At 45.5% G+C, this 27,533-nt stretch overlaps 2 protein-coding genes across 3 annotated transcripts in view; both read left to right on the top strand.

Moving 5' to 3' along the window:
• Nucleotides 1-20,149, top strand: part of ALDH2 (aldehyde dehydrogenase 2 family member) — a 29,187-nt gene extending 9,038 nt beyond the window's left edge. The window contains exons 3-13 of the mRNA XM_060276340.1: nucleotides 546-686; nucleotides 1,775-1,854; nucleotides 4,445-4,556; nucleotides 5,340-5,468; nucleotides 6,396-6,509; nucleotides 9,803-9,905; nucleotides 10,678-10,862; nucleotides 12,313-12,477; nucleotides 14,195-14,352; nucleotides 17,843-17,957; nucleotides 19,944-20,149. Of these exons, the coding sequence (XP_060132323.1) occupies nucleotides 546-686; nucleotides 1,775-1,854; nucleotides 4,445-4,556; nucleotides 5,340-5,468; nucleotides 6,396-6,509; nucleotides 9,803-9,905; nucleotides 10,678-10,862; nucleotides 12,313-12,477; nucleotides 14,195-14,352; nucleotides 17,843-17,957; nucleotides 19,944-19,976 (1,335 nt within the window). The 3' untranslated portion in view covers nucleotides 19,977-20,149. The remainder of the gene's footprint in view (nucleotides 1-545; nucleotides 687-1,774; nucleotides 1,855-4,444; nucleotides 4,557-5,339; nucleotides 5,469-6,395; nucleotides 6,510-9,802; nucleotides 9,906-10,677; nucleotides 10,863-12,312; nucleotides 12,478-14,194; nucleotides 14,353-17,842; nucleotides 17,958-19,943) is intronic.
• A 2,680-nt stretch (nucleotides 20,150-22,829) lies between these two features.
• Nucleotides 22,830-27,533, top strand: part of MAPKAPK5 (MAPK activated protein kinase 5) — a 28,861-nt gene continuing 24,157 nt past the window's right edge. The window contains exon 1 of one of the 2 annotated variants that reach the window (XM_035117171.2): nucleotides 22,830-23,422. In XM_035117171.2, coding sequence (XP_034973062.1) covers nucleotides 23,387-23,422 — 36 coding nt within the window. In that variant the 5' untranslated portion in view covers nucleotides 22,830-23,386. The remainder of the gene's footprint in view (nucleotides 23,423-27,533) is intronic. The other variant, XM_035117173.2, reaches the window with a different exon arrangement.

The raw sequence follows: 27,533 nt of genomic DNA, 5'->3' as shown, positions 1-27,533 counted from the left end.
TGCTGTCAGAGAAATAAGGGACCGGGCCGGAAATAGCAGACCGGAAGTAGCGCTGCCGCCATTTTGGAACTGGGCGGAGCATGCTCAGAAGTGACTTTTGATGCTGCTTTGCCCAGTTCCAAAATGGTCGCTGCGCCAGAAGTCGCACTGCAGCCATTTTGGAACTGGGCAGAGCAGCATCAAAAGTCGCTTCTGAGCATGCTCCGCCCAGTTCCAAAATGGCCGCTGCGCCAGAATAAACTGGGGGAAAACAAAACAAAAAAATCCGTTTTTTCAGCTAGGAACAGCTGGAAAAACGGGGATTTCCTGGGGAAAACGGGAGACTTGGCAGCTATGCCACAGGCTCCCTGTCCCTCTCACAGAGACACTGCCTCGGCAGATCTCTTGCTTTCCTGAGACCTAGACTTGATGCCCTCCCCATGGAAAAATGGGAAGACGCTGTAGACTAGTTCAGTGTCCTTTACTCTGAATGGGCAGTTCTCCAGAGTCTCAGATCTGCTTGCGGATTTGCCTGCTCATCGTGTCCCACCTTGATTCTCTTCCAGGCCGATGTAGACAAAGCTGTTCAGGCAGCCAAAGAGGCATTCAGATTTGGATCTCCCTGGAGGCGGATGGACGCTTCCCACCGGGGCAAACTCTTGCACCGCCTCGCTGATCTGGTTGAGAGGGACCGTGCATATCTGGCGGTATGTTTTGAACTTTTTTTCCAGGCGCATTCTCCTCTTTTCCTGTTTTGGATCCCTTCTCCTCCTTCTTCCTCCTCCTCCTCCTCCTCCTCCTCCTCCTCCTCCTCCTCCTCCTCCTCCTCCTCCTCCTCCTCTTCTTCTTCTTCTTCTTCTTCTTCTTCTTCTTCTTCTTCTTCTTCTTCTTCTTCTTCTTCTTCTTCTTCTTCTTCTTCATATACTGACCTATACCCGCAGGTCTCACTTTTGGAAGTGTCTAGCAGCACCTGGTTCTTCAACACAGAAACAGGCAGTGGGGTGGGAAGAATCAGACAAGAGGCAACCTGGTCTCACAATGACCCACGAGGTGACTGAGTGCAAGAGTGCTCTCCCCTCACCTGCGTGCCCCAGAAACTGGTATTTAGAGGTCTGCTGCTTCCAATCCTCAAAGTAGGATGTAGCCATCTGACACGGAAATTCTACTCAATATTGATCCAAAGTAGATTCCAATGTATAGTTAGCAGAGTAACCACTTAAGCACGTTGCAGGATTCCCATAAAATAGACCATAGGCAATTATATTTCATCCAGCAGAGCTTTACTGCTACTGAAGGCAAATGAGCATAATGGTCACAAATCCAACACATTCAGGATTGGCACGGTCCAATAGGAAATCCAGTTGCAGCAGACTTAACTTAAAACTTACAATCACTTATAGTAAGACTAAACCTTAACACTATATACAGATCACCACACCAGACAGGGAAAAGGTAGAAAGAGAAAGTGTATAGTCAGCATGACATAGACAGAAAGAGATAAGAGAACCAATTTAAACCAGCTGTACTCAGCTTCTCTGAAGGAATAACCCAAACATCATGAAGTTTCTGCTTGTTTCTTTCGCACAGAGAAGCTTCCAGAACCCTCTTGAATTAAGTTGAATATGAAAGATCTCTATACATCAGATCAATACTTTCTGTACTAAGAAATGCAAACTGATACCACCATGACTAGTAGCCATTGATAGCCTTATCCTCCCAAAAATTATCTGTATCCTCCTTGAAAGCTATCAAAGTTGTAATGTGCCAGGGTTTCCTGATTTATGTTTGTACGCAGGCCCTGGAAACTTTGGACAACGGCAAGCCATACTCGATCGCCTATCTGGTGGATTTAGACATGACTGTCAAACACCTGAGGTAAGAAGTCATAATCATGCATTGCAAGGGCTTGGATTAAATGACATTTTGGGGGCCTCTTTCAGCTATACCATTATGTGATTCTACGTAGCCCTGACCGTTAAACAGGCATGGGAGGAACATGAGAGCATTGGACTTTGGCATGTCTGTCCTGCACAGACCTCATGGAAGTAAAGAGGAATTGCACAGGAGGTGTTCCTGGTGTGGTTTGTGCGCTCAGCTGCATTGTTCGCATTTTTATATTGGTTCTGGAGATAGCTTGGAAGTTAGCGAAGAGACAGACTCCTGGTGTAGCTGTGAATAGCTGTTATTCCTTAGTGCTTTCCCTAAGATCCGGTGCTATAGACCAGCTCAACTCTTAATTTCAGCAAACTCTTGGTTGCAAACTATCACTCACATGGGAAGAGTCTGATCTTTATGCATTTATACCAGCTCACTGAAAACAAAGTTAAGTATATATGCCCGTTGACAGATAAGAGCAATAAAAGTAAATAAGTGTGCTACGGAAAAGAACCAGCATAAGCATAGATGCCTATTCGCAGATCAGAAGAAAATAAAATTAATATGGCAATATTAATATGGAACCCAACAGCTGTATTTATTTGTTTTGTTCTGTATTATAAAATTCAATGAATAGTCTCCAGGCTTTACCAAAATCATCTGAAACTCTGTGTGTGTGTGTGTGTGTGTGTGTGTGCGTGTGCATGTCTATTTTTTTTAAAAGCCCAATGATTTCAATCACTTCAGTCTTAATTTATTTGCTGTTGCTCTTTTTCATTCAGCCATTCTTAGGGAATTGTCACTGTTCCCCCGATACCTTCTGTCCTGAGTTTTAAGATCATCAGGGAGGCCCTGCTGGAGGTGCCATAAGTGAGCGAGGAACGGGGAGGGGGCACTGGGGCACATGCAGGGTTTTCTCAGTGGTGCCTCCACATAGGAACTTCTCCTGACCGAGATTCGATGGTCCTCCATGCTGTTGATGTTTGGGCGTTGTCTTGTTGTTGTTTAGTCGTTTAGTCGTGTCCGACTCTTCGTGACCCCATGGACCAGAGCACGCCAGGCACTCCTGTCTTCCACTGCCACCCGCAGTTTGGTCAAACTCATGTTCGTAGCTTCGAGAACACTGTCCAACCATCTCGTCCTCTGTCGTCCCCTTCTCCTAGTGCCCTCCATCTTTCCCAACATCAAGGTCTTTTCCAAGGATTCTTCTCTTCTCATGAGGTGGCCAAAGTATTGGAGCCTCAGCTTCACGATCTGTCCTTCCAGTGAGCACTCAGGGCTGATTTCCTTAAGAATGGATAGGTTTGATCTTCTTGCAGTCCCTGCTTCATTTTGAACTCCAAGGCTAAACTTGCCAGTTGTTCCTTTTATCTCTTGATTCCCTAGCATTCCAATCCCCTGCAATGAGAAGAACATCCTTCTTTGGTGTCATTTCTAGAAGGTGTTGTAAGTCTTCATAGAACTGGTCAATTTCACTTTCTTCAGCACCGGTAGTTGGTGCATAAACTTGGATTACTGTGATGTTAAAAGGTCTGCCTTGGATTCGTATCGAGATCATTCTGTCATTTTTGAGATTGCATCCCATTACAGCTTTTGCCACTCTTTTGTTGACTATGAGGGCCACTCCATTTCTTTTACGGGATTCTTGCCCACGGTAGTAGATATGATAGTCACCCGAACTGAATTCACCCATTCCCTTCCATTTTAGTTCACTTAAAGGTTATTTATTTTGCCAAGCCTTTGGTAGTTATCTGAACACTTTTACAGGAATGGCATTGTCTTTTGAGAATTGTTATTGAAATATAAATAGTTCTAATTGCTTTGTGCAATTTTATTGTGTTTTAGTATGGTTAGCTGGGTGGGGTATAAGAACATTAACGGTAAAGGGACCCCTGACCATTAAGTCCAGTCGTGACCGACTCTGGGGTTGTGCGCTCATCTCGCATTATTGGCCAAGGGAGCCGGCGTATAGTTTCCAGGTCATGTGGCCAGCATGACAAAGCCGCTTCTGGCAAACCAGAGCAGCACATGGAAACGCCGTTTACCTTCCCGCTGTAGCGGTTCCTATTTATCTACTTGCATTTTGACGTGCTTTCGAACTGCTAGGTTGGCAGGAGCTGGGACCAAGCAACGGGAGCTCACCCCGTCACAGGGATTCGAACCGCTGACCTTCTGATCGGCAAGCCCTAGGCTCAGTGGTTTAACCCACAGCGCCACCTGGGTCCCTATAAGAACATTACACGAAGAATTAAAATAATAGGCCTGTCAATTTCATAAGAACTTGTGAAGAGCTGGCTGGATCAGGCCAAAGGGGGCCCATCTAGTCCAGCATCCTGTTCTCACAGTGGACAACCAGATGCCCCAATGGGAAACCGGCAAGCAGGACCCGAACACAAGAGTGCTCTCCCTCCTGCAATTTCTAGCAACCCTTGCTGCCTCTGACTGTGGAGGCATCCAAGTTGGTGGCCATCACTTCCTCCTGCAGAAGGGAGTTCCATCGTTTAACTATGCGCTGCGCTGATGTCTATGGAGAGTGTGTGTGTGTGTGTGTGTGTTAAACCGAAGTGACAGCTGAATTGTTCTGCATCAGGTACTATGCCGGCTGGGCTGACAAAATCCAAGGGAAGACCATTCCTCTCGATGGGGACTTCTTCACCTATACTCGCCATGAGCCGGTGGGGATTTGCGGACAGATCATTCCGGTAAGTAAGGGCGCTGCTGGGAGATGGAAGCGGGTCTGTCTCCAGAGCTGGGGAAGCCAGAAGCCTTTTGTGTTCTGCTCACTGCCTCCTCTGGGTTTGGGCACCCTGCCCAGCATGCCCACCCTGTCATGCCACTCTGCCCCTCCCCCACAACACACCACAAGCTCCTGTCAGTGGGGAAAGAGGAAGGAGGAGTTTTTAGAAGACTTTTTTAAAAACACTTTTCTCCTTCATTATTTGCCCCAGATGTAACTACAGTGGTACCTCGGTTCTCGAACGTAATCCGTTCCGGAAGACCATTCGACTTCCGAAACATTTGAAAACCGAGGCGCAGAGGGCTGGCTGCAAGTTCAGTTAGAAAAACACGCAGCGGAAGCCGTTCGACTTCCAAGGCACGTTTGAAAACGTAAGCAATTACTTCTGGGTTCTCGACGTTTGAAAACTGAAACGTTCGGCTTCCGAGACGCTCAGAAACCGAGGTACCACTGTACTTTGTTAGGTTTGTAATTTATTTTTTAATGCTGTCTTTTTTTCCATGCTTGAGAATGGTTTTAACCATGGAAAGGAGGCATAATAAATAAAAAGATGTATGCAAGCATGTTACTCTCAGGGACTTTCCCCCCTCAGCTCTGTGTTTCTCGGGAAGCACCCTCAGATCCCTTGTGCCACCTACTCTCTCTCTCTCACTGTACATACAGTAAATAAAATATGTGTGCCCCCCCCAATTCCCTCCTCTTCCTGTGTTTCCTTGATGTGGATCTGGTCCCTTTCTCTTTATTGCAGTGGAACTTCCCGTTGCTGATGCAGGCGTGGAAGCTGGGTCCTGCCTTGGCCACGGGGAACGTGGTGGTGATGAAGTTGGCTGAGCAAACGCCTCTGACAGGCCTGTACATGGCCAGCCTGGTCAAAGAGGTGAGAGAGGTCTCTGGGGTTACTATGTGAATAAAAGGTAAAGGTAAACCGACTCTGGGGTTGTGCGCTCATCTTGCATTATTGGCCGAGGGAGCCGGCGTACAGCTTCCAGGTCATGTGGCCAGCATGACGAAGCCACTTCTGGCGAACCAGAGCAGCACACGGAAACGCCTTTTACCTTCCCGCTGTAGCGGTTCCTATTTATCTACTTGCATTTTTGACGTGCTTTTGAACTGCTAGGTTGGCAGGAGCTGGGACCGAGCAACGGGAGCTCACCCCGTCACAGGGATTCGAACCGCTGACCTTCTGATCAGCAAGCCCTAGGCTCAGTGGGTTAACCCACAGCGCCACCTGGGTCCCCACTATGTGAATAAGCACTGTTCAAAACAGAACATGTTGATGTGCTTAGACTAAAGGAGTAAAGAGGAAAGGATAAAACCAATTAGGATGCGATAAGGAGATTAAAATTCAATAACATAAGGATTGCAATGAGAGTGCTGAAATTAAAAGTGAAGGAAGTTGAGGTGTGGTGTAGGGGAGTGATAGGGTGGGGTGATGGGAATTCACGGGGGGGGGAGGATATAGGTTTATATATGTTTGTGACAATGTGTTTTTTTCTTTTGTATTGGAATGGTATCTCATCCTTTTCTTTTATGTAGTATGACAATTCAATAAATAAAAATTTAAATGTTAAGAGAGAGGTCTCTGGGGCTGCCCCTCGCTGTTCATTCTTCACCCTTCCTTGTCCCGCTCGCTGTCTCGGACAATGCCTGAGCTCCAAAAACAAACCCTTCCCCCTTCTTCTCCTTGCTTGGGTGCTCAGAATACATGGAGGTGCTGAGTTCTGAGCACCCTGCCAAACTTTTGATTTTTGGAACGGACAAGACTATTGTGATGATTTTCACTTGTCTTTATAAATACCTGCAGGCTGGATTCCCGCCAGGCGTTGTGAATGTGATACCTGGCTATGGGCACACCGCCGGGGCAGCCATTTCCTCCCACATGGAAGTGGATAAAGTCGCCTTCACTGGCTCCACAGAGGTGAGGAATATCTGCATGTACGGTATGAATCTTTACCTTTTCTCCCTCCCTTCTGAAAGGTATAGGATAGGTCACACCCTGTGCCAGATCTGTAAAGTAGACAATTATTTTAATGTGCAGTTTCATTTCAAAGTGCATATTTTAAACTTGTTTTGGACTTTTGACTTTTACTGATTTCTTTCTTTACAAAATAAATAAATAAATAATTTGCAGCCGTACCTTGGAACTAAATGCCTTGGCCTCCTGAACAAATCAGCTCCTGAACGATCAAAGCCCGGAAATGAGTGTTCCGATTTCCAGAAGCCGAATGTCTGGTGCAGCTTCCGATTGGCTGTAGGATGCTCCTACAGCCAATCAGAAGCTGCAACCTTGGTTTTCAAACGGTTCCGGGAGTAGAACGGGCTCCCGGAACGCATTCTGTTCGAGAACCAAGGTACGACTGTATTATACTTTGAAATATGCCCAAATCATGCTTTATGTAGGTAAAATGACCTTCAAGTCTAATAGTTCCAAAATTTGCATTGTAAGAAACCACAGGAGAAGGAAGGGGCAGTGGGGCATCTGCTTGGCCACCGTGAGAACAGGATGTTGGACTGGATGGGCCATTGGCCTGATCCAGCAGGCTCTTCTGATGTTCTTCTAAACTGTTCTTTTGTTTAAACCACAGAACAGTTTGTGCAAAAGAAACCATGAGATATAGGTATATCCAGTGCAATATAAACCTAGCAACATACAATTAAACCATTGGTACAATACATAATCACAGCACGGAAAGGCTGCTACAAGCTGCCACCGGCTCTTTTGGAGTGCAGTGAAGCCGAGAACAACCCTGTGTTCCTATGATTTTAGAATTTCACAGATCAGTTGGTTTACGTAGGCATAGCAGCAGAGCACATTTAGTAACCAAACCGCTGATAAGATAAAGAATTGCCCGCAAATCAAAAAAGCACACCCTGAAAATTACAGTGAATACATTTTTGCTTCTGTGCTTTTATTAAATTTTCTGATTTTTATGGTGAATTTAAACTGATTTTCTCTCTCTTTTATTTTTTGCGATCATATTTTAACACCTGTCAGGGAGGTTGCTGGCTACCCTTGAGCAACGACACTCCAAACCATCTTGTCTTTAATACTTTTATTGTGAAAGTTATTTACAGTGCAAGAGCTTCATGAAAACATGTCTACTCAGTACTATCACTCTCCCAATGGCGCTTTCCGGCTCCTCCCCCAGCAGAGTAATTTGGGGACCCCCCAATCTCCGCCCCCTGCGTTTGCGAGCCGCTGATCGCCTCAGTTCTGGGGTGAATTTGAAAGGACGCCCCTCACTTCCTCCTTCCTGTCTCCTGTCCCTCCGCTGTTGTCAGAGCCGTTTGAAGAGCTGGATTTGATGAGGGGTGGCTGTTCCCTGTAAGCCCACCCCTTACAACACCACTTGGAGGCTACGATGGCATAATACATTTTCCTCCTCCCCTTGGCAAATCTTGGGTGGCTCCTCCGACACTCAGGTGTCTCCCCTTCATCCCTATAGCAAAGAATGAAGATGAATCGGATGCCTTCCACCTTGGTCATGGTAGCTGATAAGCTGAGCTCACAGCAGCATCTGGAATCCTTGGGCAGCCATGAGGGCCCCACAGCGATGCCACCAGCTGTGGAGGGGGGAAGGCAGGCCTTCGTGTTTTTCCAGCACAGGGAAGCTGGTCTGTTAATTTCCCACAATGCCCGCATTTAAAAGGTTGGCTAGATTTAGACACTCCTTCCCGCTGATGCCACAAGCAGGTAAGACTAGCAGGGCACTCCGGGGCTCTGATTCCTCCCCCCCTTGGCCATACATAAGCAGTACAAAGAGAAACCAGTCTCTTACCAGTAACATTTTAATGAACACAGCAAAAGAACAAGTGACCATTCTCAGAGTGCTCCCAATTAAGGTTCCGCCCACTTCCCTCTAGTCACTTCTGTCCTCTCGTCTCCTAGCCACCAGATCTCTCAACAGATTGAGGTTGAATCCTGGCAAGACAGAAGTACTGTTTTAGGGGGACAAGAGGCAGGCAGATGTGGAGGACTCCCTGGTCCTGAATGGGGTAACTGTGCCCCTGAAGGACCAGGTGTGCAGCCTGGGAGTCATTTTGGACTCACAGCTGTCCATGGAGGTGCAAGTTAATTCTGTGTCCAGGGCAGCTGCCTACCAGCTCCGTCTGGTATGCAGGCTGAGACCCTATCTGCCCGCAGACTGTCTTGCCAGAGTGGTGCATGCTCTGGTTATCTCCAGCGTGGACTACTGCAATGCACTCTTTGAAGGTTACCCGGAAACTACATTAATCCAGAATGCGGGAGCTAGACAGGTGACTGGGAGCAGCCGCCAAGACCACATAACACCGGTCTTGAAAGACCTACATTGGTTCCCAGTATGTTTTCGAGCACAATTCAAAGTGTTGGTGCTAACCTTTAAAGCCCTAAACGGCCTCGGTCCAGTATACCTGAAGGAGCATCTCCACCCCCATCCTTCTGCCCAGACACTGAGGTCCAGTGCCGAGGGCCTTCTGGCGGTTCCCTCCCTGCGAGAAGCGAAGTTACAGGGAACCAGGCAGAGGGCCTTCTTGGTAGTGGCACCCGCCCTGTGGAACGCCCTCCCATCAGATGTCAAGGAAATAAGCAACTACCTGACTTTCAGAAGATATCTGACGGCAGCCCTGTTTAGGGAAGCTTTTAATATCTAAAGGACTATTGTATTTTAATCTTTTGTTGGAAGCCGCCCAGAGTGTCTGGGGAAACCCAGCCAGATGGGCGAGGTATAAATAATAAATTATTATTATTATTATTATTATTATTATTATTATTATTATTATTATTATTATTGTTATTATTATGCCTTTTGCAAAGCCGCCTTAACTAATCTTCCAGCCTTGGGACTGAGAAGCTGCACACATCTTCCAGTGAGAGAGAGTCTGCTAGCTCTTCCCGTTCTTCTTCTTGCTGTTCACCTCCTGGTTTTGCCCAGCTATTGTCTTCCGAACTGTGCCCCTCAGCAAACCATTGTTCCAAATCAACAGTACCCCACTGCTGCTGTGGATTTTCAGAATCCTGGCCAGGGGGAGGGGGAGGTTCCTGCCATTCCTCATCAGAGTTGTACTCCCCATCCTGGTCTCTGACCCTGATGGAGGAGGTCCACCAGAGGAGATACCCCACCCAATCCCCAGCCCTCCAATCTAGAGCTAAGCCTGCCACACCATGGTGGTTCCTTAAGACAAGCCTATTTTTATACCGAACAACAAGCTTGTCCGTCTTTCGATTTCTAGGTTGGGCACCTGATCCAGAAGGCTGCAGCAGAGAGTAATCTGAAGAGGGTGACCCTTGAGCTTGGTGGAAAGAGCCCAAACATCATCATGTCTGATGCTGAGAGTAAGAGACTCTTCCCTCTTGACAGGAGTGGGTTTGCCCCTGCGGAGGGTGGGATTGGCTGGTGACAACCTGAGCCTGCCTTCACCAGAAGTGTAACTCTTAGTAATTCTTTAGTGTTTAAGATAGAGTTTTATTTATGAATCCATGACATCTCAACATAATACATTACGTAACTACACAAAAGAACTTCAACGTAACAATACAGCACGCAACGATTTAGAACAAGCTAAAAGAAATTTTTCCGAAAGACACAAAATGTGTCCACTAAGCACCAGGAACTGCTCAGCCTGGGAGTATCAGTAATGACTCTAATCGGAAAGTTTTCTGGAGAGGTGGTGATTCTACTTCTCATCTCTAACTGGCCACTTACTTCCACCCCTCGTTACGTTAGGTATTTGCCCATATTTTCAGCTAGCACAAGAGGCCGGATTTTGAACCACCATCCGTGCAATGAGAACTTTGTTAGAGGACTTCCACTGATGGGTTAGCTTTAGCCAAGTAGCGGCTATTAATTACAAGAGTAGGTCTTTGTAAAGGAAGCCATTATTGTTTTCAGGAGATAACAAGAGAAGGGACAAGAAAAATGACCTGGTTAACAACGGCTGTAATCTCTGACCTATTATTACACATGCACCACAGAACAGGGCCACCCCACAGTGGATTCTTGCAACGTATCTTAGCTGGGGTGATGTGTTGGTCATTCTTAATGCTGTCGGTGGTGAAGAGAATTGCTTCCAGATCTCCTGACTTGTGGCTTCCTTCTCTCCTCCAGTGGACTGGGCTGTTGAACAGGCTCATTCTGCCTTGTTCTTCAACCAAGGGCAGTGCTGTTGTGCTGGGTCCCGCACATACGTCCAAGAAGATATATATCACGAGTTTGTGGAGCGGAGCGTGGAGAGAGCCAAATCCAGAGTAGTTGGAAACCCATTTGACTACAAAACGGAGCAGGGCCCGCAGGTGAGAGCACAGGGATTCCAGTTTGCCCTTATAAAACAACATTCTGGATTGGAAGATCATTCTAGACGGGAAGGAATTTAGCCCTGGCAAATGGCCCCAAAAGAGCTTTCAGTTTATGTCCTGTATATTTAATTCATTTTTAATATTACCCAAATGACTATTATTACTATGATAATGCAAATGCTGGCTCTACATGTGTGTTCACAGCCCATCTGGAGGCAAGGATAGGGAGGAAAGGTAAGGAGAGAGGGGAAGAAAAGCATTTGCTGTAGGCAAGAGACGGGGTGGGGTGGGGGTACACAGCAGGTTTAGTTAACCCAGTGATGACGAACCTATGATACGCGTGTCAGCACTGACACGCACAGCCATTTTAGGTGACACGCAGCTGCATGCTGAAAAGGACGTTTCATCCTCGGCTACTGCACGGATCTTCAACCTCCCTTCCTGTTCCCTCGCCGCCTCACAAGCATAGCTGAGTGAGGGGAGAGGTGGGCTGAAGAAGGCCATGAGGAGGCACAGGCCTAACCCGAGCCCACCTCCCCAGTGGCAGACCCGTTGGAGGAAGGCCTGAGCCCAGAGTCCCACTGGGAAAGATCTCTGGGTTCTGCCTTATTTTTTCCCCTTTTAATTTTTTTTATTTTATTTTTTAAAAATAAGTTAAATAATTAGTTTTGGTTTATTAAATTCAGTTATATATTACAATTATACATTTTTGTTATTTGAACTATAAATATGGTGAAATTAGTTTTTTTTCTCGAAGTAACACACCACCCGAGTTATGCTCGGTTTTTTGGCGAATTTTGACACACCAAGCTCAAAAGGTTGCCCATTCAGAGGGTTTGAAGCACTAGCTATTAAGGGGAGGGAGGGAGGGAAGGGGGGTCGGAGGCTAGTGCTGACAGTGCGTAAGGCTCCCCAGGGAGCCATGCCTCACCAGTTTAAAACCACTGATCGAGAGCCATGTTTCCCAAACGTGGGTCTCCATCTGGTCTTGCTAGCTAGGGATGATGGGAGTTATAGTCTGAAAACAGCTGGAGACCCAAGTGTGGGAAACAGTGCTCTAGACTCTAGAGAAACAGTGAAGTCAACGTATATATTTAACAAATAAAATATTTTTAAGTTTGCTGTCTACCCAATCCCAAAGGCAGTTGATTTAAAATAGGGATGGGAATCCTGCAGTCCCCTCCAGATGTTCTCTCATTCTCGTCAGCCCCAGGATCAAGGAATACGTACGAGAGCACCATGGCTTCCCCAGCCCTGACAGATGACTTTGTCAGAGGATCTTCATAACCTCATCATCAAAAAGTTGACGTCTGGATCTTTCATTCTACCTGTAGAATCGCTGTTCGCATATGGGCATGTACACACAATGTTGTGTTAAAAGTGTATTTTTCTGTATTCTGAGAAGGATTGAACTGACCTGCCATACCATGTTTTTTTTGTCTTCTAGGTGGATGAGGCTCAGTATAAGAAGATCCTTGGATACATTGGTACTGGGCAAAAGGAAGGTGCCAAATTGCTCTGTGGTGGCAATCCAGCTGCAGACAGAGGTTACTTTATCCAGCCAACCATCTTTGGAGATGTGCAGGACAACATGACCATTGCAAAAGAGGAGGTCAGCAGGAAAATGTTTTCCTGTACTTGTTAAGTCTCTCAATAACAGTTCTATGGTTAAAGGGTTCTACGCAATCCCTCTCTCTTTCTCTCCTGCTGTATTGCTCTGTGTCTTGGAGCTACAGTGGTAGTCTCCAGAACTGACCAACCACCCTCTTTTATCTGTACATTCACTCTCATAATTTACTTAAAATTACCTGTTATGATTTTTATTGTAGCATCCCTATCTCACTTTGAGTGTGTATCTGAAGAAGTGTGCATGCACACGAAAGCTTATACCAAGAACAAACTCAGTTGGTCTCTAAGGCGCTACTGGACAATTTTATATACAGTGGAACCTCAGTTTATGAACACCTCGGTTTGCGAATTTTCGGTTTACGAACGCCGCGGACCCACCTGGAAAGGATTAATTCACTTTCCATTACTTTCAATGGGAAAGTTCGCTTCAGTTTATGAACGCTTCAGTTTATGAACAGACTTCCGGAACCAATTACACCCATGCTTCGGGTTAAGTACACTTCAGGTTGAGTACTCCGCGGACCCGTCTGGAACGGATTAATCCACTTTCCATTACTTTCAATGGGAAAGTTTGCTTCAGTTTATGAACACTTCAGTTTATGAACAGACTTCCGGAACCAATTGTGTTCATAAACCGAGGTACCACTGTATATATATAACTTTGAGTGCAAAGTTATAACTTTGAGTGCTGTTAGTGCAGAGAATTCAAGTTGCAATTTTAGTTTTTACTGATGATGTAATTGTTTTACAGTATTTGCTTTGTAAACAACTTTGGGGTTTTAGTCTAATCGAGCAGTATATAAATCTTGTGGAGATAAAAAAACAAAAACAAAATATTTTTAATCCCAAGACTGTTTACAACACAAATATCAGTACTGTAAGAACAAGAACAATCTATTGAAATGCAATTGGAACATTTAATACAGTCTCAACAGCCAGCCAGTTCTCAGTGGTTTGATTGGTATCAATGAGCAGCAAAGGCCGGAGTGAACAGGAGGCACCAAAAACTCTGCAGAGTTTGCACCTGCCTTTTTTGGGGTGGGTGGGAGAGATGGTTCTATATGCTGGGTGCTAGGACAGGAAAGGCCTTTCCCCTGCTTGCTACCAGATGGCCAGTGTGGTGTAATGGCTAAGAGTGGTGGACTTGTAATCTGGTGAACCAAGTTCGATTCCCCTCTCCTCCACATGCAGCTGCTGGGTGACCTTGGGCTAGTCACAATTCTCTGAAGTCTCTCAGCGTCACTCACCTCACAGAGTTTGTTGGGGGGGGGAGGGAAAGGAGATTGTTAGCCGCTTTGAGCATAGCTGCCAAGTTTTCCCTTTACTTGCGAGGAAGCCTATTCAGCATAAGGGAAAATCCCTTTAAAAAAGGGATAACTTGGCAGCTATGGCTTTGAGACTCCTTAAGGGGAGTAAAAGGCGGGATATCAAGTCCAAACTCCTCCTCCTCCTCCTCCTCCTCCTCCTCCTCTTCTTCTTCTTCTTCTTCTTCTTCTTCTTCTTCTTCTTCTTCTTCTTCTTCTTCTTCTTCTTCCTCCTCCTCCTCCTCCTCCTCCTCCTCCTCTAATCCCTGCAACCAGGCAGGACTATATGAGTAAGGGCATTCTTTCAGGTAACCAGGTGCCATGTTGCTTAGGGATTTATAAGATCCTGTCTGCCAAGCATACCTGTTTCCATATACATGCTGCTCTGTCTTACAGATATTTGGGCCAGTCATGCAGATTCTGAAATTTAAAACCATAGAGGAAGTCATCCACAGAGCAAACGACACCAAATATGGACTTGCGGCAGCTGTATTCACCAAGGACATTGACAAAGCAAATTACATTTCCCAGGGTTTACGTGCTGGAACCGTCTGGTAAGAGGCTAAATGTTGGGGAGTAGTCACCAAACGCTTTAGGAAATGCTGTACAGTCATACCTTGGCTTTCGAACGGAATCCTTTCTGGAAGTCCGTTCGACTTCCGAAAATGTTCAAAAACCAAGGTGCAGCGCCCGATTGGTTGCAGAAGCTTCCTGCACTCATTCGGAAGCCACAGAACCCACATCAGACATTCGGTTTCCAAATAACATTCACAAACCGGAACACTCACTTCCAGGTTTGTGACTGTACTTTGGAGGAAGAGCACCTGCTTGGCATGCAGAAGGTTATAGGTCCTGTCCCTGGCATCTTCTGGTATGCCAGGAACTCTTGACTTGAAATCTTGGAGAGCTGCTGTCAATCATGGTAAAAATCTGGAGCTAGAGGCCCCAAGGGGCTATGAATTAGCTTTCTGTGTTACTCTCTTTTCAAGGAACTTTCGAAACTGTTCTGTATTGCTAACTGTATGACATTCTTCAGAATTTAACTTTCTATCTGGTTTAACCTTTCTACCATTTTTTGGGAAACAATTTCCTAATCTTTGTGGCTGACCAGAAATATCAGATGTGTGAGAATTTACATCAGGCACCCCCAAACTGCGGCCCTCCAGATGTTTTGGCCTACAGGGGCTTCCGGTCCAGCGCCAGCGCCGATCGGCGGGGTCTTTGTCTCGCTCCGAGACAGCCCGTCTTTGCTAGAGGAGGGAGGGCAGCGAGAGCAACGCTGCATCCCATAGAACCCCGGGTCGGGCGTCCCGGGGGCAAAACTGCTCGGCAGAGCCCAAAACCGGACTCCCCAACCGTCCGGCTGCCCTAGTAAGAGCGCCGGAGTGAGAAGGGTCGAAGTCGCGGGGGCCATTTTGAGCACCATCGTCGCTCTAGCGGGGAGAAGCTCCGAGCCGGAGGCGGAGAGCGCTGGATTCTTCCAAAAGAAAGAATTAGAAATTAAGACTGTAAGTAAGCTCTCAAATTTGGATTGTTTTGAATATTAATTTGGACTAATTTGGATTTGGGAGAGAGGGAAATAAAACGGAAGCCACCCCCTCCCACCGGTAGCTAAGGAACAGTAAAATAAATACCCGAAGCCACGAGCTGAATGTTTAAAAGGTATCCTCAAAAGACATAAAAGGTCCTCCCCTGGATGCAGGGTAAAAGGGGAGAAGGACGATTCTCTGCAGAATGATGAAAAAGAAAGAGGAAAACCTTTTGTTTCCCCGGGAGCCGGCAGCCCAGACAACCCAGCGAGCTGACGAGGATTTATAAATGAGTTTTACTTTATTTAGACTCTCAAGAAGATAGGAATATATGCTTTTGAAATGTTTGAACTGTGAAATGTTGGTTTGGACCTTTGTGAATCTGGAATTGGAAAATGCAACTACTTTGCTGAGACTGGGAAAATAAGCAGCGACCATTTTCCACCCCACACGATAAGCAGTGACCTTGACAAGACGGAACTATGTCAACAAAAAGTTACTCGCCTGAGTTCCAGCGGATTGTTTTGACAGCCATGTGGGAACTAAAAATAGGACTATGCTGAGATGAGATTCAACAGCAAGAACTAAAGCAGCAATTTCAGATGGTGATTGCTGAATATGATTTTTCAGATGATGAGGATATTGAAATGGAAATGGAGGAGGAAGATAGCGACAATGATAGCGACAGCAATTTGGATGATCTGGTCAATGAGGTGGACTTTGACGTGGAGCATGAAGAGAACAACGATGATGATTGGGACAATACAACACAAAATGAAGCACACCACGAGGAAAAAGTTGATATTGCTTTACAAAAAGAGAAACGGAGTACCCCTCCTTTGAGGAGGGAAAGACAGGAACCAATGGAATTACAGATTTCCCACAAGGAGAAGGACATGAATAACTTAAGAAGGGGAGAAACTCAGGGGGGCCCCATGGATATCTGGGGGACAAAACATTGGAAAAAGGGGGTGGGATGAAGGAAAAATGGGAGTGTAATTATTAGGACGGATTATCAAGAGCAAATTAGGATTGTTGATTACGGAACTTGCTGGATTGGAGGGAGGTAGTCGGAATTTGGGGAAGAAAGGTTATATTGGGATTTTTTAGAGTGTAAGAGTTAATTATGGGAAAAGTTAAAATAAAAGAAGTTTAGGGATTTAAAATTTTAAGAAGTCTATTGAGGGGGGGGGAAATTAGGCAAGGGAAGAAAAATTGGATAATGAATTATAAGGATTAAGAGATTCAGTGAAAATGGTATTAGCTAAGTTTAAAAATTTTATGAAGAGGAAAAGTAAGTTGTTTATAGATATGGAAACTGTTAAAGAGGATAGTAAAGGGATGAAAACTGGGAAAGGGGGAGGTAGGGGAAGCCCACAAAATATGGTTTATCAATGTAAATTTGAAAAAGATTGTTTTTATTATTGTTTTTTGTCTTTTTTCTTTTTTATTATTCTTTTTTTTTGAATTTTTTTCTCTTTTTTCTTTTAGTGTAGCTTTTTTCTTTTTGGATTGCTGGGTGGTTGTCTCTCTGCTTTCTGCTCCTGGAGTTCTCTGGTGGCAGGGGGGGACTCTGGGGGGGTGGGGGAGGGGGGGACATAAACTCATCTACAAAATGGAACATCTTCAACTGCCTGCCTGCATGGGATACTCCTGTGGCAGGGGAGGGCCCATGGGAGGGGGGACGGAAAGAAGGTGGAAAATTTGTTTATGAAAGTGTATCTTTTATATATGTTTCTTTTTGTAATCTGTAAAATCAATAAAAATTATATTTAAAAAAAAACAGATGTTTTGGCCTACAACTCCCATGATCCCTAGCTAACAGGACCAGTGGTTGGGGAAGATGGGAATTGTAGTCCAAAACATATGGAGGGCCGAAGTTTGGGGATGCCTGCCTTACATGGACACGAGGCTGTATTATTTCCTTTGTTTTTTAAATTAGTTTTACACTTTTTTTAATTTCAAAAAATTTAAATACATTTGCATAAATGTACACACTTTGTTGCATATGAGCAAATAACTTAATTAAACAATTAAAAAAGTCAAAATAATGTCATTTTTAACTTGTAAACTGAGATATATTAGAGAGGATGAATGCCAGAGTAATTACATTTACATTATGATCTGCAATTGCATCGATGTTTAAATATTTAAACCAGTAACAATTCAGAATTTTGTGTTTCAATATCCATTCTTTTTGTCATTGGTTACATATAACAAATGGATAAATAATAGGCAGTGAAAGTATTACTTCCTTTACTACTCTGTTCATGAGTCTGCCAGTTTAACAAAAGGCCCCTTCCTCACCTCCTCAAATGTGAAATGCTGGAAGTTCACATCTCCTCTTCTGTATTCAAACCTCTCTAACAAATTAGTGCCTGTTTTCCAAATTTATAGGTGCCTTGGACAAGGCCTGCAGTGTTAAGACTTTGTATCAGGTGGACAAGAAATGAGATTAGTCTTCTCTTATCTAAATGCTCCAGAAACAACTCCTAACCCCCAATGTCTCCTGCAGGATTAACTGCTACAACGTGTTTGGCAGCCAGACACCATTTGGTGGGTACAAAGCATCTGGACAAGGACGTGAAGGGGGAGAATATGGTCTCACGCCGTACATGGAAATAAAAACGGTGAGGATCTGAAACTCTTGTACTAGTTTGGTTTTTAAGTTTTTTGAAAACTGAAGCTTTTACTTTGCATCTTCCAGTAGAGAATGGCAGGGACTTCCAAGTAGTAAAGAAAACTTGTCTTGGTTTATGGGAGAATTGATGGTATTTCACTTTGTACAGAATGGAATAAAGAATTGTCCGATGTTGCTCTCCTTAGCCCACTGAACATTGGTTTTGTAGACATCAAATGGAAACAAGTCTTTCAATAACTGTGGCTTAGACTGCAAACCATGGTTTGTCTGATCTTCTTTCCCAATATTCCCAGAGAATCCCTTGATAACATCCTCAAAGGGGAGAGGAATTCCCAAACCGAAGTTCAGCTGTAACACTAAACCATTGTTTGCCTGACCTATGTGGCAAGCCACCTTCAAAACCTAACAGTAGATTATGGTTTGGTGGCCATTGTGGTTCAGATGGTGTTGGTTCAGGCCTCATGACAAATCATGGTTTGGCAGCATGTCCAAACCATGTTCCTATTTTCAATAAACCGTTTTTTTGCTGATGGCAACCTTTTAGTTGTGAACAGAAAACCGGGCTTCCATGCCTAATGGTGGTTGCATCTGTCTGCAAATAAAATTACAATTGGACGGGAGAAGAGCAGTATCCCTTGAACAAATAGGCTCCAAACATTACTGTCTTAAGTGTTGGTTACAGGTAGGTAGCCGTGTTGGTCTGGATCGAAGTAAAAATAAAAAAATTCCTTCAGTAGCACCTTAAAGACCAACTAAGTTTTTATTTTGGTATGAGCTTTCGTGTGCATGTGGTATCTGAAGAAGTGTGCATGCACACGAAAGCTCATACCAAAATAAAAACTTAGTTGGTCTTTAAGGTGCTACTGAAGGAATTTTTTTATTTTTACTTCGATCCAGACCAACACGGCTACCTACCTGTAACGAAAGCTCATACCAAAATAAAAACTTAGTTGGTCTTTAAGGTGCTACTGAAGGAATTTTTTTATTTTGTCTTAAGTGTTGTTTGTGGGGTAACATTGAGCTAATGCTTTGGTATGCTAGGTTATTGTAGAATTCCTGCTACCTTTGGATCATAATGAAAATATTTAGGTACCCTTTAAGTACCCGCTTGGAAGCATTTCTTATTATGTAAAGAAAGCACTGGACCATAGTTGCAAAGTCTCCCGTATTCCCCAGGAAACCCCCGTTTTTCTAGCTGTTCTCAGCTGGAAAAAAAACGGATTTTTTTTGTTTTCCCCGGTTTATTCTGGCGCGGTGGCCATTTTGGAACTGGGCGGAGCATGCTCAGAAGCGACTTTTGATGCAGCTCTGCCCAGTTCCAAAATGGCTGCAGTGTGACTTTTGGAGCGGTGGCCATTTTGGAACTGGGCAAAGCAGCATCAAAAGTCGCTTCTGAGCATGTTCTGCCCAGTTCCAAAATGGCGGCAGTGCTACTTCCGGTCCGGTCCCTTATTTCTCCCACTGGAACTTGGTAGGTATGCACTGGACTCCTCCTAGTTTGGAAGAATTGATACCCACCTTAGAGTCAATTTAAAGTGTTGAAGTGAGAAGCAGTTGTCCCAGTATCCCACAGCTTGAGCAACAGAATTAGGAGACTTATACAGTGCTACTTCAATAAGCCAAGTAGATCAGGCACTGGGCTATAGTCCTGAGAGCAGTGAAAATTGAATCTTGCTCTGTCCAATGCCAGTGGATGCCTCCGGCCAACTCTGTTGTGAACGGTAAGCTGTAGGGTTTGATTAATCCAGCACAATATTATGTAGAACTGCATCCTGCTTTGAGGAAGGGCTGAAGCTCAATGGTACATCATGTGTTCTGCATGCAGAAGGTCCGAACAGCTTCCTAAAGTTCATGTGAAACTGTTTGAAACTGAATTGCATTAACAGGGTTGACATGGAAGTCATCTTGGGACTGACTGTCTTGTAGAGTGAGAGATGCAAAGTTGGCCAAGTCTAATGAACCATATTCTTTTTAGGTAACCATCAAAGTTCCACAGAAGAATTCTTAAAGGACATCAGCTGTATATCTGAAACCGTCGGTATAAGCTGCCATTCCTCTTGATAGCAGCATTTAAGCAGGATCGAAGTAGAGGAACCTCCTTCATGAAGAAAGCCTTCACCTCTACAAGCAACCTAAGATTGTTTATTTCATATATTTTAAGAAAAATCTTTCTTTACCTGCTTCTGTTTTCCTTCGCTTTTTTTCTGTACCGGGCACCCCTCTATATCTTAATGTTACATGAATGGATACAGATATCCATTTGAGCTTTAAGAATTATTTCTCAAACTAGTTTTTCAAACTGATTCTATGGTACCCATTTATGGTAATCTGGAATGGATCTTGAGGTTTGTTTATAGGAGCAAATATCTAAGTACTGAGAACTTCCGTCCTTTCTCCATGTGTAACATGAACAGAAACTGCCCCTTTTATATAAGAGAGCTCTAAAACTGTCTGCTTATTTTGACAATCAATGCTGTGAAGCCAGCGCAGGCTGCGATTCCCCCCTGATCTTATATAAAATACATGAAGAAAATTTCATAGTTGACATGCATTTGTTCAGTTGCTGACCATTTTTGGTTAAAACAGTTACCTTTTTCTCTAAGTGCAAATGGGGTAAGATGAAATAGAGAGAGGAGGAGTTGTATAATAGAGGAAGCGATGCTCTTTGGTGGTTTTCTTCCTCTTCTTCTTCTTCTTTTGAAGTCCCAACATGCCAAGACTTTTTCTAGTGATTACAAAGGAAACAAGAAAGATGGATGAGTGTTTTGGACCACATTCATACCATACGTTTAAAGCACCATGGCACAACTTTAAATAGTCGTGCCTTTCCCTAAAGAATTGTGGGAGCTGTAGTTTGTGATGGAGGGGTGAGAGTTTTAGGACACCCCTATTCATCCCAGAGAGCTACAGTTCCAAGAGTCCCCTGTTTAAAGCACTCTGAGAATTCTTACTGCATGGAGGGGGTGATAGGGGATCTCCTAATAATTCTCAGCACCCTTAAAAAAATGGCAACTCCCAGGATTCTTTGGGGGAAACCATGAGTTTAAGGTGGTATCATAGTACTTTCAATGCCTGGTGTGAATGCAGCCTTAGAGTTCTTCACTATTCAAGTGAAAAACATAGGGTTCAAATTCCACGCTCCCTCAGCAGCCACCTTGAGTGCTTTTGTGTGGCTGGAATGTGCCCTTTTCCGATGTGCCGATGCCTTTTGCTTCCTTGCATGGATGGAGGAGGTGGGAGAGAGATAAACCACTTAAATGCTTGGCTGAAATGTAGCCTAATGTCCAAGGGTAATGCCCAAGTCACATACATTTTTCCCTGGGCACTTTTGCCTTTAGCTGTGACCAAAGATGCTACCCTTGAACTCATTCTCTCGCTGCTTAAACTTGCATAGCTAAAACACCATCACCTACAAAAAGGAGCTAGCACCAGGGTTGGGGCATCCTCAAGGTTTGCAGAAGAGGGAAAATTAATACTTTCAGGAAGTGAACCATAGGGACAACACACAGCTTGGCCAAATGGGGACAGAGCCAAAAGTATGACTGGCTACACGATGCTGAGCTGGGAGAAGAAGTAACAGAATCTGGGAGGGGAATAAAATGGCATATTGCCGTAAAGGTCATGGCTGGCTCAACAGGAGCACTACACACTCTAGCATTTTAGTGCCGGTCCTATTTGTATTTTATATGCAGGTAAAGATGCGGATCACAGTTTTGCAAGGAAATCCTTTATCCTTTTTTTGTATGCGCACAGAGAATTTTGGCCTCACTTCCTGAGAGGGTATCAAAATTAAAAGTACTACCACAGCCCATTGGGCTTTTAAGTTTTATTTCTTTAAATTGGCACCAGAAGTCCCCGTCCCCCCAGTCTGGAAGCCAAACGTGCCTCAAAGCCTGAAGAATAATCCAGAGGACAAACACTGGCGTTTCCTATCTCCCCCACCCTTTACTGAGGACAAAACCATTTTTTATTTGGTACCTATTGGTTGATATAAAGGTAAAGGGACCCCTGACCATTAGGTCCAGTCGTGACCGACTCTCGCATTATTGGCCGAGGGAGCCAGCGTATAGCTTCCAGGTCATGTGGCCAGCATGACAAAGCCGCTTCTGGCAAACCAGAGCAGCGCACAGAAATGCCGTTTACCTTCCTGCTGGAGCGGTACCTATTTATCTACTTGCACTTTGAAGTGCTTTCGAACTGCTAGGTTGGCAGGAGCTGGGACCGAGCAACCGGAGCTCACCCCGTCGCGTTGATATAGGGGTAGTTAAGATGCTGCAATCCACAGGCACAAACGTGTGAAAGCAAATGATACACGGTTATGTTCGTGTAAAGACTTGCTCAAAAACAACAACAACGTTTTTATTATGCCATTGTGGGTTCGTGTGTTTAATATGGTTAAGGACAGCGGGGTTACATGTGAGTATTTTACATAGGTTTTAAATACGGATAGAGCTCCGCTGCCAAAATGGCCACCGGCGGCCTCGCTCCCTTCTTTCTTCACTTCTCTGGGTGCTTGACGATCTCCAAACATCGCGAGACTTCGCCTCGAAAAGTGGCGAGTGACCCAAACCGCTCCACCAACCCACAAAGGGGCGTGTTCGAAAGGGGGCGGAGCGATGTCGTGCCAAGGAAACCCCTCCCCTCTGCCGGCATCAAATTCCCTCCCCGCTTTTATTTCTACCCTCAGGTAACCCCGCATTGCAGCGCCATCAAAAAGCGACGCGAAAGAGAGGAAGGTCCCCAGGCAATAATAATAAAAATTAAAAAAAACCACACACACTAAACCTCTGTGAAGAAAGGCGGAAGGGCCTTTCACCTATGGCGTCGCGTCTCTGATGTGCAGCTCGTGATGATTGACGCTGCCTATTTCACTCGCCTGATAAGTATTTTCCCGCCGCGAAAGAGGCCGATTTGGGATCGCTGCTCGCGCGGAGGGGCTGGGAGCGAGACGGCGGGAGAGAGAGGGAGCTAGCCAGGCCCCGGCTACAAACGCGACCCCGCTGGAGTTGCTCGGCAGATCAGGCGCGGCTGCCCTCGGCGGGGGCGAAGCTGTAGCAATGGCTGGTGGCTCCGTAGCCGGAGTCGAGCCTCGGCGCCTGAGGCGGAGCCCGGATTAGGAAAAGCTGCTGCGGCGGCGGCAATAATTTCCGCCATCCCCTCATTTACCTCAGCCTCCCCGCCGTGAGGAAAGGCCTTTCGCGCCCTCTTCGCTTTCCTTTCCTGGCTGGGTGGGGATGAGGCGGCAGCCCGGCGGAGGAGGCGGTGGCGGAGGGGGTAGCAGCAGCGCCGGCAGCGGCGCGGGCGGCGACAACAACGACACCGACGACACCGACTTGGAGGGGCGGCCCCCCGCCTAGCCCGGCCCCACTCCCCCTCATTCCCCACAGGCTCCCCTCGCCGGGCCTGAAGCGGCGGAGGATGTCGGAGGAGCCTGAAGAGGACAAAATGATCAAGGTAGCGGGGCCTGCTGGAGGGCCTTTATGGGCGACGCGCGGAGGGGTGGGCAGGGAGGAGGAGGAGGAGGAAGCCGCTTTATTTTTTTACTTGAAGCCTGTGTTTAACGTTCAGGCCGCAGTGCCTCTGAGCGTGTCCAGAGTTCGGCCTCTTGGGAGATCCAAAACAGATACGAGAAAGTGCTTGTCTTGAACCGCGGAACTCGCTCTCGCGGAGCCGTGGCGGATAAGGCTCTGCCTCCACAGTCAAAGGCAGTAAATGTTTAGGATTAACAGTTTCTGGAAACCACAGGAGGGGAGAGGGCTCTTGGGCTTGGGTCCTGCTTACGGGTTTCCCACAATAGGCATCTGTTTTGCTACTATGGGAACAGGATGCAGAACTAGATGGGCTCCATGTGCCTTGATTCAGCAGGCTCTTTCTTAACGTTCTTATCCTGGACCTTGGCAATCGTGCATCTCTTTATTTACTGCAGCTCAAAAGTTAAATGGATTTAAAAACCGAGGGCCACATGCAGTACTTTATTTTAAAGGACTGTGTGAACTGAATGCTTTTTCTGGGTATCTGAAGAAGTGTGCATGCACACGAAAGCTCATACCTATGACAAACTTAGTTGGTCTCTGAGGTGCTACTGGAAGGAATTTTTTTATTTTTTGTTTTGAATGCTTTTTCGTTGCTGCTGAAATTATGGTCTTTTTCTCAGACTAGCATTCCTAGGAAATTTGTTCCACAACCAGAGTGCCTCTGAAAAAGGCCCTCTTCTTGATGGTTACTTAGGACTGTAAAATTGTAGAGTTAGAGGGGACTCCAAGGGTCTCACTTCATTTGACAGGGCACCCATTATTCTTATATACTGTAATACCTACAAAGCAGCTGAGTTTTCTAATCACTATACTTATAGAATAGAATAGAAACTTTATTGTCATTGTACATAGTACAATGAAATTGAATGCCATCCCATAAAAATATGAAACAAAAACACAATTACAGCCACACACACACCCGTCACAACTCCCCGGGATCATATTATTTAGTTGCAGCATTTAAGATGGTTATAGCTCTTGGATAGAAACTGTTTTTTAATCTATTCGTTCTTGATTTAATTGTTCTGTATCTCTTGCCCCAGGGCAACGGTGCAAAAAGACTATATCCAGGATGAGATGAATCCTGTAAAATATTATTTGCTTTTTTAAGGCAACGGGAGTTGTATAGTTCTTCCAGAGATGGGAGAATCTTTCAGGCTGTGGTTATGACCTTTTGGAGCACTTTTCTATCCCTTACTGTGCTGCTGGAAAAGCAAGCACAGATGCAGTATGTAAGAATGCTCTCTATGGAGCCTCGGTAGAAGGACACCAGCAGTCTTTCACTCAGCTTGTTCTTTTTTAAAAGTCTGAGGAAATATAGTCTCTGCTGGGTCTTCTTCACCAGAGCAGTGGTATTCGCGCTCCAGGTCATACTCTGCTTGAGGGTAACACCCAAAAACTTAAATACAGCCACCCTCTCCACCTGGTCCCCGCCAATATACAGGGGCTGAGTGTCCGCCTTTTTCTTCCTGTAGTCCACCACCAGTTCCTTGGTCTTGGCAGTATTTAGGACCAGATTATTATCTCCACACCAACCATAGAGCTGCTCCACCTCGTCCCTATAGGCAGACTCACCCCCCCCCCCAGAAATGAGCCCCACTACAGTGGTGTCATCAGCAAACTTGATGATTTTGTTGCTAGAGCGGATAGCTGTACAATCATACGTGTAGAGGGTATAGAGCAGGGGACTCAACACGCAACCCTGTGGGGAGGCGGTGTTAAGACTAAGGGCTGTGGACATATATGACCCTACTCTAACCCTCTGGGAGCGGTCTGGCAGAAAATTCAAAACCCAGAGACAAATGGAGTTAGAAAGTCCAAGTGCCTCTAGTTTGGACATCAGTCTGTTGGGGAAGATAGTGTTGAAAGCAGAGCTAAAGTCCACGAACAGAAGCCTCGCATAACTCCCCGGCTGCTCCCAGATGGGACAGAGCGGCATGGAGAGTGGTAGTGATAGCATCCTCTGTGGATCTGTTCGCCCTGTATGCAAACTGGTAGTTGTCAAATGTCAATAGAAGACAGGAAATGATGTAACTCCGTACCAGTTTCTCAAAACACTTCATAATAATCGGAGTAAGTGCAACTGGTCTGTAGTCTTTCAGACTATTAATTGTGGGATTTTTTTTTTGGCAGAGGAACAATAGCTGATGACTTCAGGCAGGGTGGGATAATAGACTGGTGTAGGGACTTACTACAAACATGAGACAGTCACTGCTCACTGGCTTACAATCTTAGTAGACACAAAACAAAAGGAAAGAAGGATACAGAGGAAAGAAGAAAGCAAGTGTTGAAGCAGCTGCTACTTCACTGGAGAATGGTTGGGGCCAGGTTGATCTCCCCCTTGCCATGATTCATGGCCAATAAGTCACATGTCCCACAGGCCTGGGCTTGTGGAGTACAGTGACTCAGAGAATAATGAATTATTAATCAGAAACGTGTTCCAGTGTGTCAGGGGGACTCCCTACAGGGAGCCTCCCCCCCATCAGGCTGTCCAGCACTTCGCCCAGCGAAAGCGGCAGCAGCGGGTCATGGGGACGAATTGAGGATGGGAGCGGAGTGGAGGAGGCAAGGCTCAGTGATGTATCAGAGCCTGCACCACTCCAGCCAACAAGCAGGAGAGGGAGCACAGCCGCTTCCGGCACCCGAATTGAGGCGTGTGCCCAAACGCAAGGTTAGAGAGCAGCGTTTCGGGGTTCCCAAGCGTTTATGCTGGCCCAGGAGCAGAAGGGCGCCATTGCCGAATTCGGCGAGTGACTAGGAGGTCATGTTTTCTGTATCTCTGCACTGTAAATAGTACAGCCATACCTCGGTTTAAGTACGCCTTGGTTTGAGTACTTTCAGTTTAAATACTCCGCGGACCCGTCTGGAACGGATTAATCCACTTTCCATTACTTTCAATGGGAAAGTTCGCTTCAGGTTAAGTACGCTATAGGTTAAGTACAGACTTCCAGAACCAATTGTGTACTTAAACCGAGGTACCACTGTATGCACAATAAAACCCTTAAAGGCAGAGCGGGCTGGAGTGTCTATACTCGGGAGTAGTCGCAACAATCCCCTGACACAATGTTTTGGTCTCTGTTAGGAATACAGTATGAGGATTAATTCAGGCAAAAGAAGCTGCCTTATACCGTATCAGACCACTGGCTAACTGACAGTGGTGCTTCAGGATCTCAGATAGGAGTCTTTCCCAGCCCTATCTGAGATCCTAGGGATTAAACCCAGGATTTTTTGCATACTCTGTCACTGAGCTAGTACCGGTAGTAGTAGTAGTAGTAGTAGTAGTGTAGAGCCATTTGTATATACACAGCACTTATCAGAGAATGAGAGAACAGGCTTCTGCCCTGATTGTTAAAAATGAAAGTACTGTACATTTCTTTGTTACTATGGTGTTAGTATTATATCTCCATTCACATACACAGCGTTCCCAATGATTCTTATTATTGATTTTATAAATTTACTAGAGTCTGTGGCCCAGCTCGCTTCACTTGCCAACCCCACCTACCACTGTGCTTGTAGGTCTGGGCCACCTACCAGGCCACCCGCCCACTTGTTTGCTTCATCTCTTGTTCCCGCCTTCTCACCCTTTGAAACTGCTGTAATGGCCCAGCAGCTCTGAGGGCCCAATTTGTCATTGCACTGTAGTTTGCAGTGCCACCTGTGGGTGGCCACACAAACTGCAGTGTGGCAATATTCTTAACTATTTATTATAGACAAGATATATTTCCATCAATATAAGATGACAGGTCTCTGCTTCAAAGTGCTTACGATGTAAAATTGGATATTGGGGAGACAGCAGAGGGAGGAGGCAGGGGAAAATAGGAAAATGTTTGATTATTTGGGTTCAACATATTTGAGTATTAAGGTTTCAATGGGAAGAGAAGTCTCTGCCCCAAGATGCTTGCAATATACATACACATGTATGCCAGCACCAGGGAGACTGTAGAGCAGAGATGGCCAAACTTGGCCCTCCAGCTGTTTTGGGACTACAACTCCCATCATCCCTAGCTAACAGGACCAGTGGTCAGGGATGA

This window comes from Zootoca vivipara, chromosome 6 (genome assembly GCF_963506605.1).
Source record: "Zootoca vivipara chromosome 6, rZooViv1.1, whole genome shotgun sequence".
Lineage (NCBI taxonomy): Eukaryota > Metazoa > Chordata > Lepidosauria > Squamata > Lacertidae > Zootoca > Zootoca vivipara.
Note: the sequence above shows the minus strand (reverse complement) of the source record. Positions and strands in the feature narration are given on the sequence as shown.